Here is a 15,066-nt window from a genome sequence, read left to right on the forward strand (position 1 = left end):
CGCGCAAGGCGCTACATGAAGTGCAAATTACATCCTTTCTTTCTGTGCCTGCAGTCGACTTTCTATTCCATCAATTGAAAACAGACCCAGCATCTGGGGCGAAAGCCCACCAAAGTTTGTCACCAGGCCAACAAGGCTGATTGTCAAAGAAGGACAGAACAGCAAATTCTCCTGTAAGATAACCGGCAGGCCTCATCCTCAAGTGACCTGGCTGAAGGTAACACACCGTTCTGTCTCGGATGCATTTTAATCTGTAGATTATCAAAAGACTGGTTTGACTCCAGGCCATTCATGAGTGAAGCCAATTAGTGCCCTGTCAACAGGCTATTCAACAGAGAGATTGCAGCCAAGCCTGATTTGTTCTTTCATTCAGCGTGTTCTTCTCTGGTAGAGGCTGGATAGCAATCACGAAAGACGTGAAGGGCGCTATCTAAATGCACGTGGTTGTAGTTGACTTGGTGTAGAGACAGCAGGGCGGGTATGAACAGTGTGTGCACCGCAGTAATGGACATTTTAAGGATGGTACATGTGACAGTACCTACAATAAGTGACAAAGAATAGCACAATTAACCGTGGGCACGTCGGAAGATCTGATTACAGAGGTGTAAAGCGAGCAACTTTGTCGCTTCACTGTCAGAAACCTTCGCATTAGAGACTTTTTGGAGAGTGGAAACCAATGAATTGATTAATAACAGTGCAGAAGAGACGTCCTTTGTACAACAACCATGTGTTCTTCTCCCCAGGGCGATTCAGAGCTGCAGCAAAGTGATCGCTTCAGTGTGGTTGAGAAGTCTGGTATTCACTACTTGGAGATCCGAGCTGTGAGGCTGGAGGATGCTGGAAGCTACACGTGTTCATTGATGAATAACTCAGGAAAAGCTTCCTCCTCTGCAGAACTCCTAGTTCAAAGTACAACACAATATTTTATCTTTTGTTTGTGTAAAAAAAAATACACTATTATGATCATGAGATTTGCGGTTCAACCTGGGCATTTATTAGATAATAATAGTAATTGAATTTGATATAGTGCCTTACCATGTCTTTGAGATGTCTCAAAGCCCAATATATTTATAGATTAAATATTCATATCAGTGTGATTTATTTGGGGGAATACTGATGAGCCATATGAGATCTGAGGTTAAAAAATAAAAGAATTTAGCAGCAATCAAAATAAAGAGGTCTTGCATTTACCCTCCCATGAGAGTCCGAATGTAGAATTATATGACTTGAGATTTCATTTCTCAGGATTTTATAGGCTTTATTCAGCCATCTCTTATTTCATTTTGGCTGCAATTTCAGATTATTTTTTTCTATCTGACCTCACGTCACCTTTCTTGATTCTTATCGGACTATTAATAATCGGTGGAAAGGCAGAGAACTTACATGTGACAGCACAAAATAAATCAGATGATGTAGTTCTACGCAGGAAGAATATCATATACCGGCACAGCATTTAATTTAATATCTTTTATACATAATTTAGGTTAGGATTTTAAGTGAAATGTACAAGTAAGATGCTCAAAACAATTCAAACTCTTCCAATTAATTTATGCCCTGTTCTGGTTTCTATTTTCTTTGCATCTGTTCTTTCTACTTTCTCTCTCTTTCAGCTTTTCTGGTTCCAATCGTTTCGATTTTTATGAATATGTTTTACATTTTCTCTGTAATTACTTCCGTGCCCGAGAATTATTTGATGCTATGTTTATGGTGAAAACATTGACATTTCTGAAAGATTATTATTTGCTTGGCAACCGCTGTGCTGTTAGAATCCGGACTGATGTAGACCAGTTGTATGACTCTCGTTGGCGCGGTGTAGACTTTAAAGCGAAACAGTAATAGGCAGCAGAACACAGAGCTAAACAATGCTTTACCTCTGGGCTCAGTGCAAGGAAAACTGAACTCTCCATGTGTGGATTCGCAGCACATCTGCACGGCTCTGCTAACCAAACACTGAATGGTGTTTATAGTTTGGCATGAAACAGCTGGCGGTCTGTGGCAGGATAATGATGCTGAATTGAGTGATAGGTTCGACCAGGGCTATTTAAACAGTACTGGGTTGCATTGAAGAAAAGTCAGAAACTGGGCATGAACTCAGGAAGAGTTGGGCAGATAAATTGATGGACAGCTTTTGTTTGTTATTTAACAAAGGTTAAGCCAGTCAACGAAATCTTAGAGTTCCTCCTCGGTCAATCCCAAGCTTGTCATCAAAAACAGAAGTCGCTGGGAACACTCAGCAGGTCAGGCAGCATCTATGGAGAAAGGAAAGTGAGTCAACGTTTCGGGTCTATGACCCTTCGTCAGAACTGGAGAAACTCCCAAGTTTGTCAAATTGTTCCACCAACTCTTTAGTAACATTTGAACCCAAACTGAATCACACTGGAGACACCTCTGCTGAAACGAAGGGTTTCAATGACATTTTGATTCATGCCACAACAGTATCAATGCATCCAGGAACGGGTTTAAATTGAAACGTTTGCTTTACGGTGGCTTCATTAGACTCTAGAGTCCAGGTTTCTGCTGCACTTTGCTCTACTACTAGAAAGTGACCAATCTCTGCTTTCATGAGACTGGAGACAGAATTAATGAAGTAGTGAGTTGTTCAGGCGGCTTTGGGTGTCATCTCCCAGATCACTAGGGCTGTTCCTGTCTGATCTGAAGTTGGGTGGGCAAATTTTCAAACTAGTTGAGATTTGGAAATCACACTAATCCCTGGTGGCTGGTGATTATGAATACAGTGACATACGCATCCTCAGGGGATGTGGGGGTCTGTGTGGGTGATTGTTTTGAGATCCTTACACTGGAACAGCTCCAGTTGATGATAAAAGGATTGTCTTTCCAGATTTGGCAAAATACATAAGGTGATGCCCTTAAAAAAAATTAATAAATACTAACAATAATAATTGGTTACTTAATCCATGACTCTTTGTGGGACACTGCTGTGTTCCATGTTTTGCCTATGACATATGCAGTCAGTTTACTTTACAGTGTATCCTGTGAAGCGCTTTGAGAAGTCGCGAAGATGTGATAAGACGCTATGTCAAATGCAAGGATTATTATTATATCAGCCATGGTCCCTTTGTTTCTCTACACAGTAATTGCAACAAACATTTACAAGCACAGATCAGGAATAAATATAACATATGCATATCTTTTAAGCAAAGTTTATATCATTATATTTTTTAAGTGTATTATGTTTAAGAGAATCTCATTTTTCTTTTCTAGGTACAAGTTCAACATCAGAAATGTGAGTATGTGATCCAAACTGCAATTCTAAATTCAATTCTGAATCAAATTACTTTTTAAAAAAAAATGTTTAAAAATGGCGGTGATTTAAAGACTGATCGAATTTTATACAAAATGTTTTTATTAAACAAATAGTACATCAATGGAGGCAAGAAGGTGCGAGGCCAGAATTGCCGAACCTTTGCAAAGCAAGATCACAGCTACAAATGGCGTTCATCAGACAAAGAGAGTGTCCAGCTCAGTCACCATTCAACCCAAAGAAAGCGAGGGAATAATGAGAGGGATTGCAGGAACCTCCGACAAACCAAAGGACAAGAAGAATGAAGAGAGGACAGCAATAGTACTCCAAGAGAATAAATCTGGTCAAGAATTGAAAACCGAAGTGAACAAAGACCAACAGCTCAGAGTGCAAAGTACAGTAAGCCTCCAGCAGCCAAAATTGGAGATGAAGCAAACCAGGAGCACTATAATGCACATGCAGCCGAAATCCTCATGTGACGTAACCACTGACGTGCAATCAAAACGTGTACACAGTGTAACGAGCTCCACGCAACAGAGACCCCAAAGTACTGTAACGACTGACGTGCAGAAGAAGTCCTCGCAAAATGTAACCACCGACGCACAACTGAAGCACTCTCAAAATGTGACAACATCCACCCAGCAGAAAACGCTCAACACCATCACACTTCAGCCACACAGGGTTCGGGAACCCAGCGACAAAAAAGATGTTCCAGGGGAACAGACAGATGCGTGTAAGACTGTTGCTCCTCAGTGGACCTCAGAGCGTGGTGGGGTTGGGCAGCACTCGCACGCCGAGACAGGGAAACCTTCAGTGCAATTGGAAAGCAGGAAGATCGCCAGAGAGCAAATATCAGTGACCAGAGGATCTCCTCCTGACTTTGTTCTGCGTCCGCAGAGTCAGACAGCTGCCGAAGGTGAAGAGGTCAAATTCAAGTGTAAAAGTAAGTCAGTTACCAATGGAAACACGGATGTCATTGTTGTCATGTAAATGGTTAAATGGTTTTTTTTTAAAAACGAAAATACCATTGTAAATTAATGTTCCTATTTAAAAAAAATCTAGACATTTACTCTTCACTACTCATCTAATCTACTTAAGTCACCCAGCTCTACGCTTTAGGGTATTGGTTTAAGCAGGGAAGAGACTTAATTGCACCTCTTCACACACACTGACCAACCCCCTGGGGGTGGGATTAGATTACCGTAACCTCTCACAGAAAAGGTGAACTGGATTATCCGAGCTGAAGAAATTGCCTCTAAAAATTTATTTTACTTTTAGAACATTTCCACCATTGTTTGCCTTGTATCTCAATCCATAACTGCACAATGTCTTCATAATATCATGAAAACATTGTACAAATCTTTTTATTTCAAGTTGGTCCGCTATAAATATCGATATGATCACAGAAACATTGGGATTCAACTTGTCTTAATGAATAGAAATGTTACGAAATAGAATAGACGCCCGTCAGTTCTGGCGCATAAAATGCATAGAATCTGCGTATAATTTATACTGTATTCTTAATGTTCCTTTGTGTTGTGTAGCTATAGGCAGTCCGAAACCAGAGGTGGAGTGGACTAAAGATGGAGTTTTACTGACAGGAAATGCAGGTGTTGAAGTGTATGAGGAAAGCTGCATTCATCACCTTCGCCTTAAACACGTACATGTGTCAGACCGTGGCTCCTACAGCTGCACAGCCACAAACAGCAGAGGTCAAGTCTCCACGCGATGGACGCTGACTGTCAGGGGTAAGGACGCAGGCTCGTGAAGCTATTCCATGGATCAGTATTTCAGAAGGACAGTTAGTAAGTGAAGGGACAGGCATTATTTCCAAGAGCGACTTGGAGAATGTATTTTTGCCATCCATAGTTGAAGGGGAAAAAATCCCGATTAGCACGTTGTAAATCCTTTGAGATATTTATACTTCATCAAGGGTCGACGTCCGTGCAAGTTGTTGCTGTCATGTCATCTGGAAGGCATTTGTAACAGTTCCAGTTCACTGCACGATCTGACAATCCCTTAATTTTCATTCCTTTTGCGGGTTTGGGAACTGTTGATTAACGGAGTGGATTTGGATAAAAAATGGTTCAAGTTTTTTTTATTGTGGGTTGGACATTCTGCTCTCCTCACACTAGGGCCCCTTCTTCTCTACGCTCGACTGAGTCTCATTTCCTCCAGAGAGGAAATTGGTACAGTTACTTTGATTCCTCGAGTATCATGAATATCTTCAGTAATTTGTAACCTTCCTCCTTCGACAAATTGGAAAGACAATCACACCTGCATTAAAAATGAGCAAACCTCAGGCGTTTTGCACAGAGTTGGAAATATGCAAGAATTGCATTCACAATGTGGCTCGAACAGTGAGGCATCAGCTTCTTGTGTCCGAATAATTAAGTAATTAGTCTTCACTGGAAAGTCTCCCAAATAGCTTGAGTGAATTTGGCATTAGTTTAAACCATTAAATCAGCACCATTTCTGTTAGTAGTTTGGCAGGTGGAGATGTGGTGTGGTTCTTATATGCTGTGCCTTAGAGAAAGAGAGAGCAAATTCATGCCTCCAGATGTGAAACATACTTTCAGACTGCTATCCGTCTTCCCCAAATGGTTCTGCACCTTCACTTCCAGGCCCTGCTTCTACCACCCCCAAAACAAGCACATTTGTAGGTACTTTGCAAAGATTATAATAAGAGTAATTTATTTGAATGTACAACAAACAAATTACATTTGTATAGCGTCTTTCACGTCGGGAGGATGTCCCAATGAATGAAGTATGTTGTTATATTTGACTTGTTTGTTCAAAATCTGTTAGCGCAAACCAGTGATGGATTCTTCTTGGTTCATCCCATTAAGGCTCCAAAGTTGATGCTCCATTGTTGGCACCGTTGTTCACTAGCGTACTGAAGGAATGCACAGTGAGCGAGGGACAAGATTTTGTATTGCAGTGCGCTGTGAAGGGCACACCCATGCCCCACGTTACTTGGCTTGTGAATGGTAAGAAAAATGTTCTCTTCACCATTTCTCAACTGGATTCCTGAACAATGGCTCGTGTATGGACCAGATCTTGGAGTTCTGTGTGGTTTTTTTTATCACCCGGGTGTCTGACACACACGGAAACCCATCACCGTGGCTTAAAATTGTCCAAACCAAGATGAGAATTCCATGCATCCCACCTACACATGGAAATCCCAGAGAGAGATTGCTGGAATGGAATGCGCTCTCTCTCTCTCTCTCGCTCTCTCCCCTGGAGGGATGCACACAGCTTACCTAATTCCGCACAGTATTAGGCGCAGGCTGGCAAGAGTCAAGCTAAGAAGTATAAAGGCTTGGAATTAACAATTATTGATTTTAATAATGCAGGTTGACTTTGATGGCCTATTATTTTATGTTCAATATTTTATATTTTCCGTAAATAACTACTGTTCAAATACTACCGAATTTAACATTAGAGCAGCTCTTATTTGCTCCTACAGTCATTAAAAAATAAATTAATATCTCAACCATATTCAAGCTGAACCTGTGGGTAATTTTAAATCCAGCGCCATCCTAAAATGAGCTTTGCTTAGAAGTGTTTTTTTTTAATCAATTCCCTCTGCTTGCGGATAAATACCCATTCATGGAAAGTAAAAAGTATGGATAGTCAGAAAGTCATAAGGACTTTCTTCCTTTGTGTGTTTAATTTAATTTGACTTTCTTCCTTTGAAGTTTTCTGCAAAGTGTGTTTAAATTTAATTTGCATTTTGCTCTAAAAACAGTCAATCCACTTTACGATAAGTTTTGCAAAGGACTTTGAGACGTCTTAACGATGTGATGAGGCACTATATCAAATGCGAGGGTTACTATTATTTCATCCCCTGTTGAACGGCTGATTCTGATCTGTCCTTCACGGTGCAGTTCTGAAGCAATTCCAGAAGGCGTCTCTACTCTATTGAAGTATTGGCCACTTTGCAGGCTTTCACGATGTAGTCTTGGAACACGCAGCCATTTTACAGCTGACCTCCAGCTCACCTTGCGAATTTATAAATTTTACAGTGTGCCACGTTGCAGTTCAGTAGAAAGCTTTTTTATTTTTATCAGCTCTTTGCTCATCGTGGTTTTTATATTGCTTCTATTTTTTTTTTACTTCTTCCTGCCTCGGGCCCCAAGACTAAGAAAAACGGTGGGGGATTTTTATTTAAATTGGGAAGAAAGCCTAATGTAAACGGTGCGAATCAAAGGATGTGAATTTTAATTTTCCCAACGTTTTAGTAGATTTTCGAGGGTTTGGAAATATGTATTCCATCGCTGAAGACGCGCTTCCAAGAGAATATTGGGCTGTGTGTTTAGCGAGGAGAGTCGATCCACTCCAGCCTGCAAATCTCAGCTTGCTGTGTGGAGGAATTGCGCGCGTTCCTATGAGTAAACTCTTAAAACAATTTTGCAAGCGAGTTAGGCAGATTTTAAACGTAGCCTTCAATTTTGCCTTTGTGCACAGTATTTGGAATTTTATAGAAGTGCTGTAAAATTATTCAACAATCCCAATGGATTATATTTGGGTTGCACCTTTGGAAGGACGTCCCGAGCCACTTTATTATTATTATTATTCATGCTAATTCTGTAACACTAATTAGCCACCCGACACACGCAACTAATTATTCGCAGCTGTATTTTAACCCTTTAATCCCACATTCATCTTGTATTTCGGTAAAATGTTTTTTTCCGTGTGTTGGCAATCAAAAAATAAATAATATCCCCCAAAAGACCAAGGTAATCGATTTCCTCTCAAAGGGTAATAATCACAGCAAGCTATTGAACTGATTTAGTAGGGCAGTATAACAATTTCACCTAATCTTATTCTTACTGCCCTATTCTTAAGATGTTAGCTGAGTCTAAATTCCTACCGTAACTGAATCCATCCAATGTTTTAAATCTATTGTTATCTTTAAATAAACATAGCTACCTTGGGTAATATGCCTTTAATGTCCTGTCAAATACAGATTGGAGCTGTGCTGCATTTCTTTATCCCTAAATTCTTAATGGATCATATTATCTCTGTTTTGGCTATCAGGTTTTCGGTTGAATGACTTGAATTAATAATAACCACTTTACACTTAAGAAGACTTATTTCACATTTCAACACATTATGCATAAATTCTCGGATTCTAAGAACCATTTCCTTTCACGTCTTTCTGTGTTGTCGTTAAATCATTTTTTGGCATGATTCGACAACTAAATACAGATTGAGAGAGGTAACAAAGATTCCTGTCACATTATGCCTGACAGATATACAACGGGTACGGGCTAAGCAGCTATGACATTCACAACCAAATAAAGGAAAGACTTGCATTTCAGCTGCCGAAATATTTCGCAGGTTAGTGCAGACTTGGCACGAGTTAATGGAGCTTTCGTAACCAATGAAGAGAGTTAAGGAACCTTTGTGGGCTGATCTAGATGAATCCTGCATATAAACACTTAAGTTAGCTGATTTTCTTTTTAGCACTGTTAGAATTAAAGTTACTGTGAACATAATCCAGTTTTTGGGGGATGAACATTTGCTCTTTGAGCTATTATTGGGTGTTGAGCTTTGGTCAACCTCTTCCAAGCTCCCCTTTGTAAACCAATAGAGAAACAACTTGCGAGTGTTTACATAAGTATCCATGTTCTTTATGTGGCAACTGTAAATTAATTGTTCAGTAATTTGTGCAAAGCCATCACGGTATTCACCATGTCACTCTGCTTGCACTGTAATAAACATGTCCTACTTGCAAATGGATTACATTCCTTGCAACCAACCTCCCTCCAACACTGTTCACTGGCTATGTCAGTCTGATAGATGAGCCCAGTTGTTGTTTAAATGGTGTTAATAACTACATCAGAAAATAATTACTTAGCACTTTTAGGAATTCCTTTACAAAAGAGGCGCTCTATAAATCCATGATTTTGTTGATAGTCGGATCACATGAGAGAACATGAAACGAGAAAAGTCCATTTAACCTATAAAAACAAGCCCATTTCTTTCACAGACTGTGCACAATGTGACCCTTTCCTCAGAGTATCTACCTTTTTGTTGGGAAAGTTCTGCAGTTTGTCACTTTTTTGCACAGTAACGGTGAAAACAGGAATTGCAAATCGGGTTAATTGCAACTGAAAATAATTAACTTCACTCAACACAAGTCTGAGGAACCAGATTAGCTGGAAACCTCCCAACCACTTTGCATAGATTGATAGGTAATTAAGTTCAACAATGCTAAAGTTTCTATTCTCCGGTGCAAAGTCCAGTATAGAAGAGTAAAATATCACTCATCATAAGCACTTACGATGCAGTAATCTTACATATTGCTGCACATTCACTGTTCTGTTCCATACATGGAAATAAAATCATTCCTTCTTTCATACCAAATTTGTCTGAGAAATGTTCACTCATAGTTTAATATTTTATACCCAAAGCCTTGATTCGATATGTGCAGTACTGAGTCTGTTTCCATTCAAATCAAAGCTTGCTTTCCTTGACCTCCTTTTGACACAGTCACAATTCGCAGAGTATATGAATTCAAATAAACTAGTTAGAGAGGATATATTTATTCTAATAAATTAGTGGAAATGCTGTGATGCCAGTACTGGATATCCGACAGCTCGTGCTAGTTGCATTTGGAGTCAATTGTTGGGTGTTCAATACAGATCAGGTATAATTCGTAGTATTTCTTAACAGAATTCCTTAATAAAGAATCTGAGCTGTGCAAATGGGGACTCCTTCAGGTAACCAGATGTGGGTCACGTGAGCTTCTCGAGCAGAATTTCCACACATTGATGAGAAAAGGGAATTCCATTAGAAGAATCCTGCCAGAATAAACCTCGGCTTACTTGCAGTCTGCTTCGTTTTTCCCTGGCCATATAAACAGAGGATCACAAGTTCAATATTGAGAAAAGCGTAAGAACGCAATCGCCAAAATAATGACATTTCCCTTTCACGTCAGGAGAATTTAATTTGTTATTGTTGATTTATGGACAAATCTTGAAACCCGCCCTAAATATTCTGGCTTAAACAAACGCAAGTTAAATTTATATAGTGATCATTCTTGTGGTTTGTCTCACCCTTAAAGCTTACACTCCTAAACCACATCTTTCTATTTTATCTCTTCAAATTTAGTCTTGGGGGTTTGTTCCTCAAACACTTGGCTTAGAAAAACATGCATCCTGTGTGGTTTCTGCAGACCGTACACATTATAAATACATTTACCATTTTCGGTTGCGCTCCCTTTTATTTTATCTGATTCAAAGCAGTCTGTCTTTTCTCTACAAACTGACAAACACCCTAAAATAATTCCTCTTTCAGACTGCATTTAGCGCTCTCCCCAATTGTGAAATTTTAGCATGAATATTTCATCCATCGCAGATCTGATCGGACACTAACTCTTCGAAAATCAGCTTTGAAAATTATTTCAGTTTGATCTGTTTTTGGTTCTGAAGATTCCTTCCCTTCCGGCTGCGTAGAGAAGCATTTCCTGTTAGTTTAGATCCCGTGAAGCTGTTTGTTCTGTTTGCGGAGCCTGCCAAAACGCGAATAGGATCGTTCTGCTATTCAAAGTGAGAATATTTGTGAAGTTTATGGCAGGTGATGAGCTTTTACTGGACTTTGAAGAATTGCCAGGACAGACAGGAATTCCGAATAGCAGATGGCTACATGTAGTGGACGTGGGTGGAGGGGAAACACATCAAATATGGAATTAGGGATATATGAGAACAGGAGGAGGCCATTCAGCCTGTTCCATCAGTTTATCAGATCTTTCACCCACAAAATATACAGTCAATCCACTTTACAATATATTCTGTGAAGCGCTTTGAGACGTCTCGAAGACGTGATAAGGCGCTGTATCGAATGCAAGGATTATTATTATAATTATTATCTTGGCCCCATTTTTTTTGTGCGAATTTACTTGCTCTTCTCTTAAAATAAAACGATTGTGTGCGGAATGCCCGCTGTTGAGATATTGTTTGCAAGTAGTGAGCGGGCAGATTTATTTCGACATTAACAGCTTCAAATGCTTTATTACTATTTTAATTTGAATTGTTTGTTGTGAGTGCGGTTCACCAACGCCTTGCTTGGCTGGCAGTCACTGCACGCTTAGAAGTTCTCTCGAGCCAAACCATGTGATCAGATTTCACTGTGGTCCATTTCTTTGAAAATAGTTTTGTTTAGTTTTTTTTATTACACATGGTTCATCATCTTTGAGAAGATCTGTGTGGTATTTCCACTTCAAAAAGTCTCTATTGTTGGGTAAAAGGAGTCCCAAATTTATTTTTTCAGTGTATTGATTCCTTACTATACGCACACACCCTCATATTCTTGCTCACAAAGATAGAAAATCCAACATCTACGGTATTGACAATGTCCTCGGCTGTTTCCTAGGTTGGCAACACTTCCGACCCAATTTTGGGAGCTCAAGGTTTCTTCTGCACTCAACTTCTCCTGTTGAGGAAAACTGTAGAATCAGAGGAGGCAGCAAAATACTGTTAAGATATTTTAAGATTCATTTCAAGTTATTCTGTGTCCCGTCAACAGAAAAACCCATCCAGTATGCTCATAGCACATTTGAAAATGGTGTTGCAAAGTTATCCGTACAAGATGCTCTGCCAGAAGATGATGGCATTTATACCTGTGTCGCAGAAAACAGCTCTGGAAGGGTATCCTGCAGTGCTAAGGTGTCCGTGCAAGGTAAGACCATCATTCGTACTTTATTTGCTAAATCAAGTGGACAAAAAGATAATCCAGTGGGACTGCAAAATGTAAGCATCACTTATTGATAATCTCTCAGTGAATTATGGCTGTATGTTGTAGCCCCAGTGCATTGCATCGCCAGCTGTCCATTAATTTATTACAGCCCTTTCCTCTTGTTCTTCCCTGTTTACACATTAATCTAAACCTATAAATATGTTCCGAAGTCCCTGCACAGCATTGATGGTCCATGCAGATTTAGATTGCTCCCAGCCTTTACCGAGAGCCATATTTAGAATTGTTTGTATGCTTCGAAACTCAAACAGAGCCGTTAACCTACGTACACCTTTGTGCAAACGTTCACAAACAGAGATGGTGATTGAGTCCTAGACTGTAAACTTTTTATAGCTGGGATGAGAGAGAAGCCACCTTGTTTATCATTCTGATATCCTTTTAAAGCTTATTTATAGCTGTAAGCTGCTGGCAGCCTCGCTCTGCTGCACAGAGTATTTTTTTGAGAATGCCAACACTTTCCCACAGTGTTCCCAGCTTTTCCTTTTATGTATCTATTCCATGTGTCCAGCAACTCTTTTATCTCTCCTCGTGTCTCCTCTTTGTTAAATGCAATATATATTCTCAAAGTGAAATATTCTGGCAGTGTGTATCACGATTGATTCAGTTTTACCAAATTTGCCAAAAAATAGCCTAAAACACAGAAATCACAAATCTCTACATATCCCAAAATAATTTATTAAGATTACATATTTAAGTGAGCTATTTACTCTGAGTTTCATTGAGATTTTTTTTTTAAGAAGTTGTGATATTTATGGATCTCTAAGTTTTATTTATTAAATACATTATGAACATAAGAGTTTACTGGTTTTAAAAAGACCAAGGTCCATCCTGTTCGTCTTACATCATCCTGGCAGTCGCTTGACAACTATATAATATATCCCAAGATATTATTTCCTAACAGAAATCTATCTAATTTGTTCTTGAATGAATCAACGCTTTCTGCTTCCACCATCTCCCTAAGGGAACCTGTTTTACAATTACAAAACAATGATCATTAATCACGACTAAAGCTAGCGAACCTTTGCTTTTCAGGAAACAGCGATACAGTTGAGAACTATTAATTCAGCAAAAAAATCTTATAATGTAAGGAACACCAAAAAAATGACCAAGCTAGTAGTGATGCATATGAATAGAACTGTATAATGACTAGAACTGTCTGCTCTTTTAGGTTCTGTCTAATTCTAAGCATTTTGCTGACGAGTACAAAAAAAGTAATAGCTACCCTGAATTTTATTTGCACAGTAAACCCCATTTAATATTTTCTCAGTTGCCTGCATGGAATGTAGAGATTAAAATGTGCCAAATGCATATAATGTTTTTTCCATGGTGGCACTCGGCCCATTCATATAGCAGACCATTACCATGCAATTCAGGGCATGTGTGTGCATTAGCTGCGGCTCTTTATGTTCTTATGTGATGTGCGGCCTTGGCTCATGCCATGTGCAACTCCTACATATGCCCACCGCTGGGATCTCTGCTTCCCCATATGTTCTTGACCTTTTTACTGCCCCAGTTTTGTGCAGTTTCACATGCAACACATTTTGGCTGTTTTCATACCAGGCTGTTCACATGGATTCCATTCTAACCCCACATCTCCTGAACGTGATTTGTAACATTGCAGTTGAATATGGCACTTTTAGTGTCTAGATTCAATGTGAAATATGTCTGTCGTTTATCAGCCTATCACCAGTTACACAAGAAGTATGAAGGTACCAGTTTAAATGGGAATAACATTACCAAAGATTTACTTCACTCACACACATTTGTTAGTTCTCAGAGAGCATTTGTAGTTAGGTGGGAGTTAAACGAGATTCTTAATTTTCCAGTGTAGCATTTATTTTAACTTCAGGCCACAGCATTAAACACCTAAAGAAAATGGTAGGAGTTCTGAAGTATTAGAGTCCACTTTGAAGCATGAAGAAAACAGCTTTATTCAAATCCATTGATATAACTAGCTCATTGCTTTGCTGAAAAACACTGAACTAGTTCAGTTTCTGTGCTGAAGCTTGTTTAACATTAGTCTTGAACTCTAATTAAACGTCAAAGGATGGCTTTTCTCTTTCTGTACAGTAGTATAATTTGCATCAAGTGGCAACTTGGAAAATTCCCAGCAAAACCTGAAAGGTAATGTTTGAGGAACAATAATCCAGAGATCTGTATTGAAATATTTAGATATTAATCTTTGAAAGGGATGCTCTTCTGGACAGGAAAATACCTTCGGAGTTAAAGCCTTATGCTTGCCACGTAATGTGTATTGTCCTTGGTGCCAGCACTCAATTGAAATACCATAAATGGTAGTTAGTAACTGCTGTGCAAGCGTGATCTTGTGTCTTTCTGCCACAGCTTCTTCTCCAGCAATAGAACAACCTTCCCTTCGAATTGTCAGCTCATGCCATTGACCAATAGACAATATATTAAAAAGAAAATGTCTTCAGATTTATCGTTGCAGGGAGAACTTTCCATAAACACCAGACTTTTTTTTCATTGACAATTCAGAGTACTGTAGCATGACCACTGACAATGCTTGTCCTGTGTTGCAATTCTATTTATTCCTGATTTTGTTTGCCAAAGGCACTGTACTGGCTCCATTCTAAATGAAAGGGTGTGTTGTAAATGATTGGAAAGGGAATGAATAAGCCAGTGATTGGAAAAGAACTGAATAAGCCATTGTTAGGGAATACTGTACCTTTTAGATGCAACATAAGTTATCTTTTTTTCTTATGCTGGTGGGGAGGACATGTTTGTGCTCCTCTAAACAAGAGATGTCAACACTGCTTTCTTCCATCTCACTTTCTGTAGCTGTTGTTGGTGTTAAACCGTTCAATTCAAAACAGTTGAAACAAATTGCAGAACAGACCCAGCACTTGCTTCAGATCAATAGACAACAGAAGCCTTGCATGCAATCAACTGGGTGAATTCTGTTTCTTTTCTCTTTTTCTCTAACCCTCCTCCGCCCTCTTTCCCCCCCCCCTCCCCTCACACACACTGATGTGCACTGAAGCCAATGCCTTTTGCATTACTGGCTTGTATCAAATGTAGGA

The 15,066-nt window shown here is 39.3% G+C and overlaps 1 protein-coding gene across 1 annotated transcript in view; it reads left to right on the top strand.

Annotated features, from left to right (window-relative positions):
* LOC103176418 (myosin light chain kinase, smooth muscle) overlaps positions 1-15,066 on the top strand; it is a 78,027-nt gene that overhangs the window by 24,767 nt on the left and 38,194 nt on the right. Inside the window, exons 5-11 of the mRNA XM_007889937.2 lie at positions 55-217; positions 744-909; positions 3,223-3,244; positions 3,379-4,205; positions 4,807-5,010; positions 6,112-6,252; positions 11,798-11,950. Coding sequence (XP_007888128.2) covers positions 55-217; positions 744-909; positions 3,223-3,244; positions 3,379-4,205; positions 4,807-5,010; positions 6,112-6,252; positions 11,798-11,950 — 1,676 coding nt within the window. The remainder of the gene's footprint in view (positions 1-54; positions 218-743; positions 910-3,222; positions 3,245-3,378; positions 4,206-4,806; positions 5,011-6,111; positions 6,253-11,797; positions 11,951-15,066) is intronic.

The sequence above is a fragment of the Callorhinchus milii genome, unplaced genomic scaffold (assembly GCF_018977255.1).
Source record: "Callorhinchus milii isolate IMCB2004 unplaced genomic scaffold, IMCB_Cmil_1.0 Scaffold6, whole genome shotgun sequence".
In the NCBI taxonomy this organism is placed as follows: Eukaryota; Metazoa; Chordata; class Chondrichthyes; order Chimaeriformes; family Callorhinchidae; genus Callorhinchus; species Callorhinchus milii.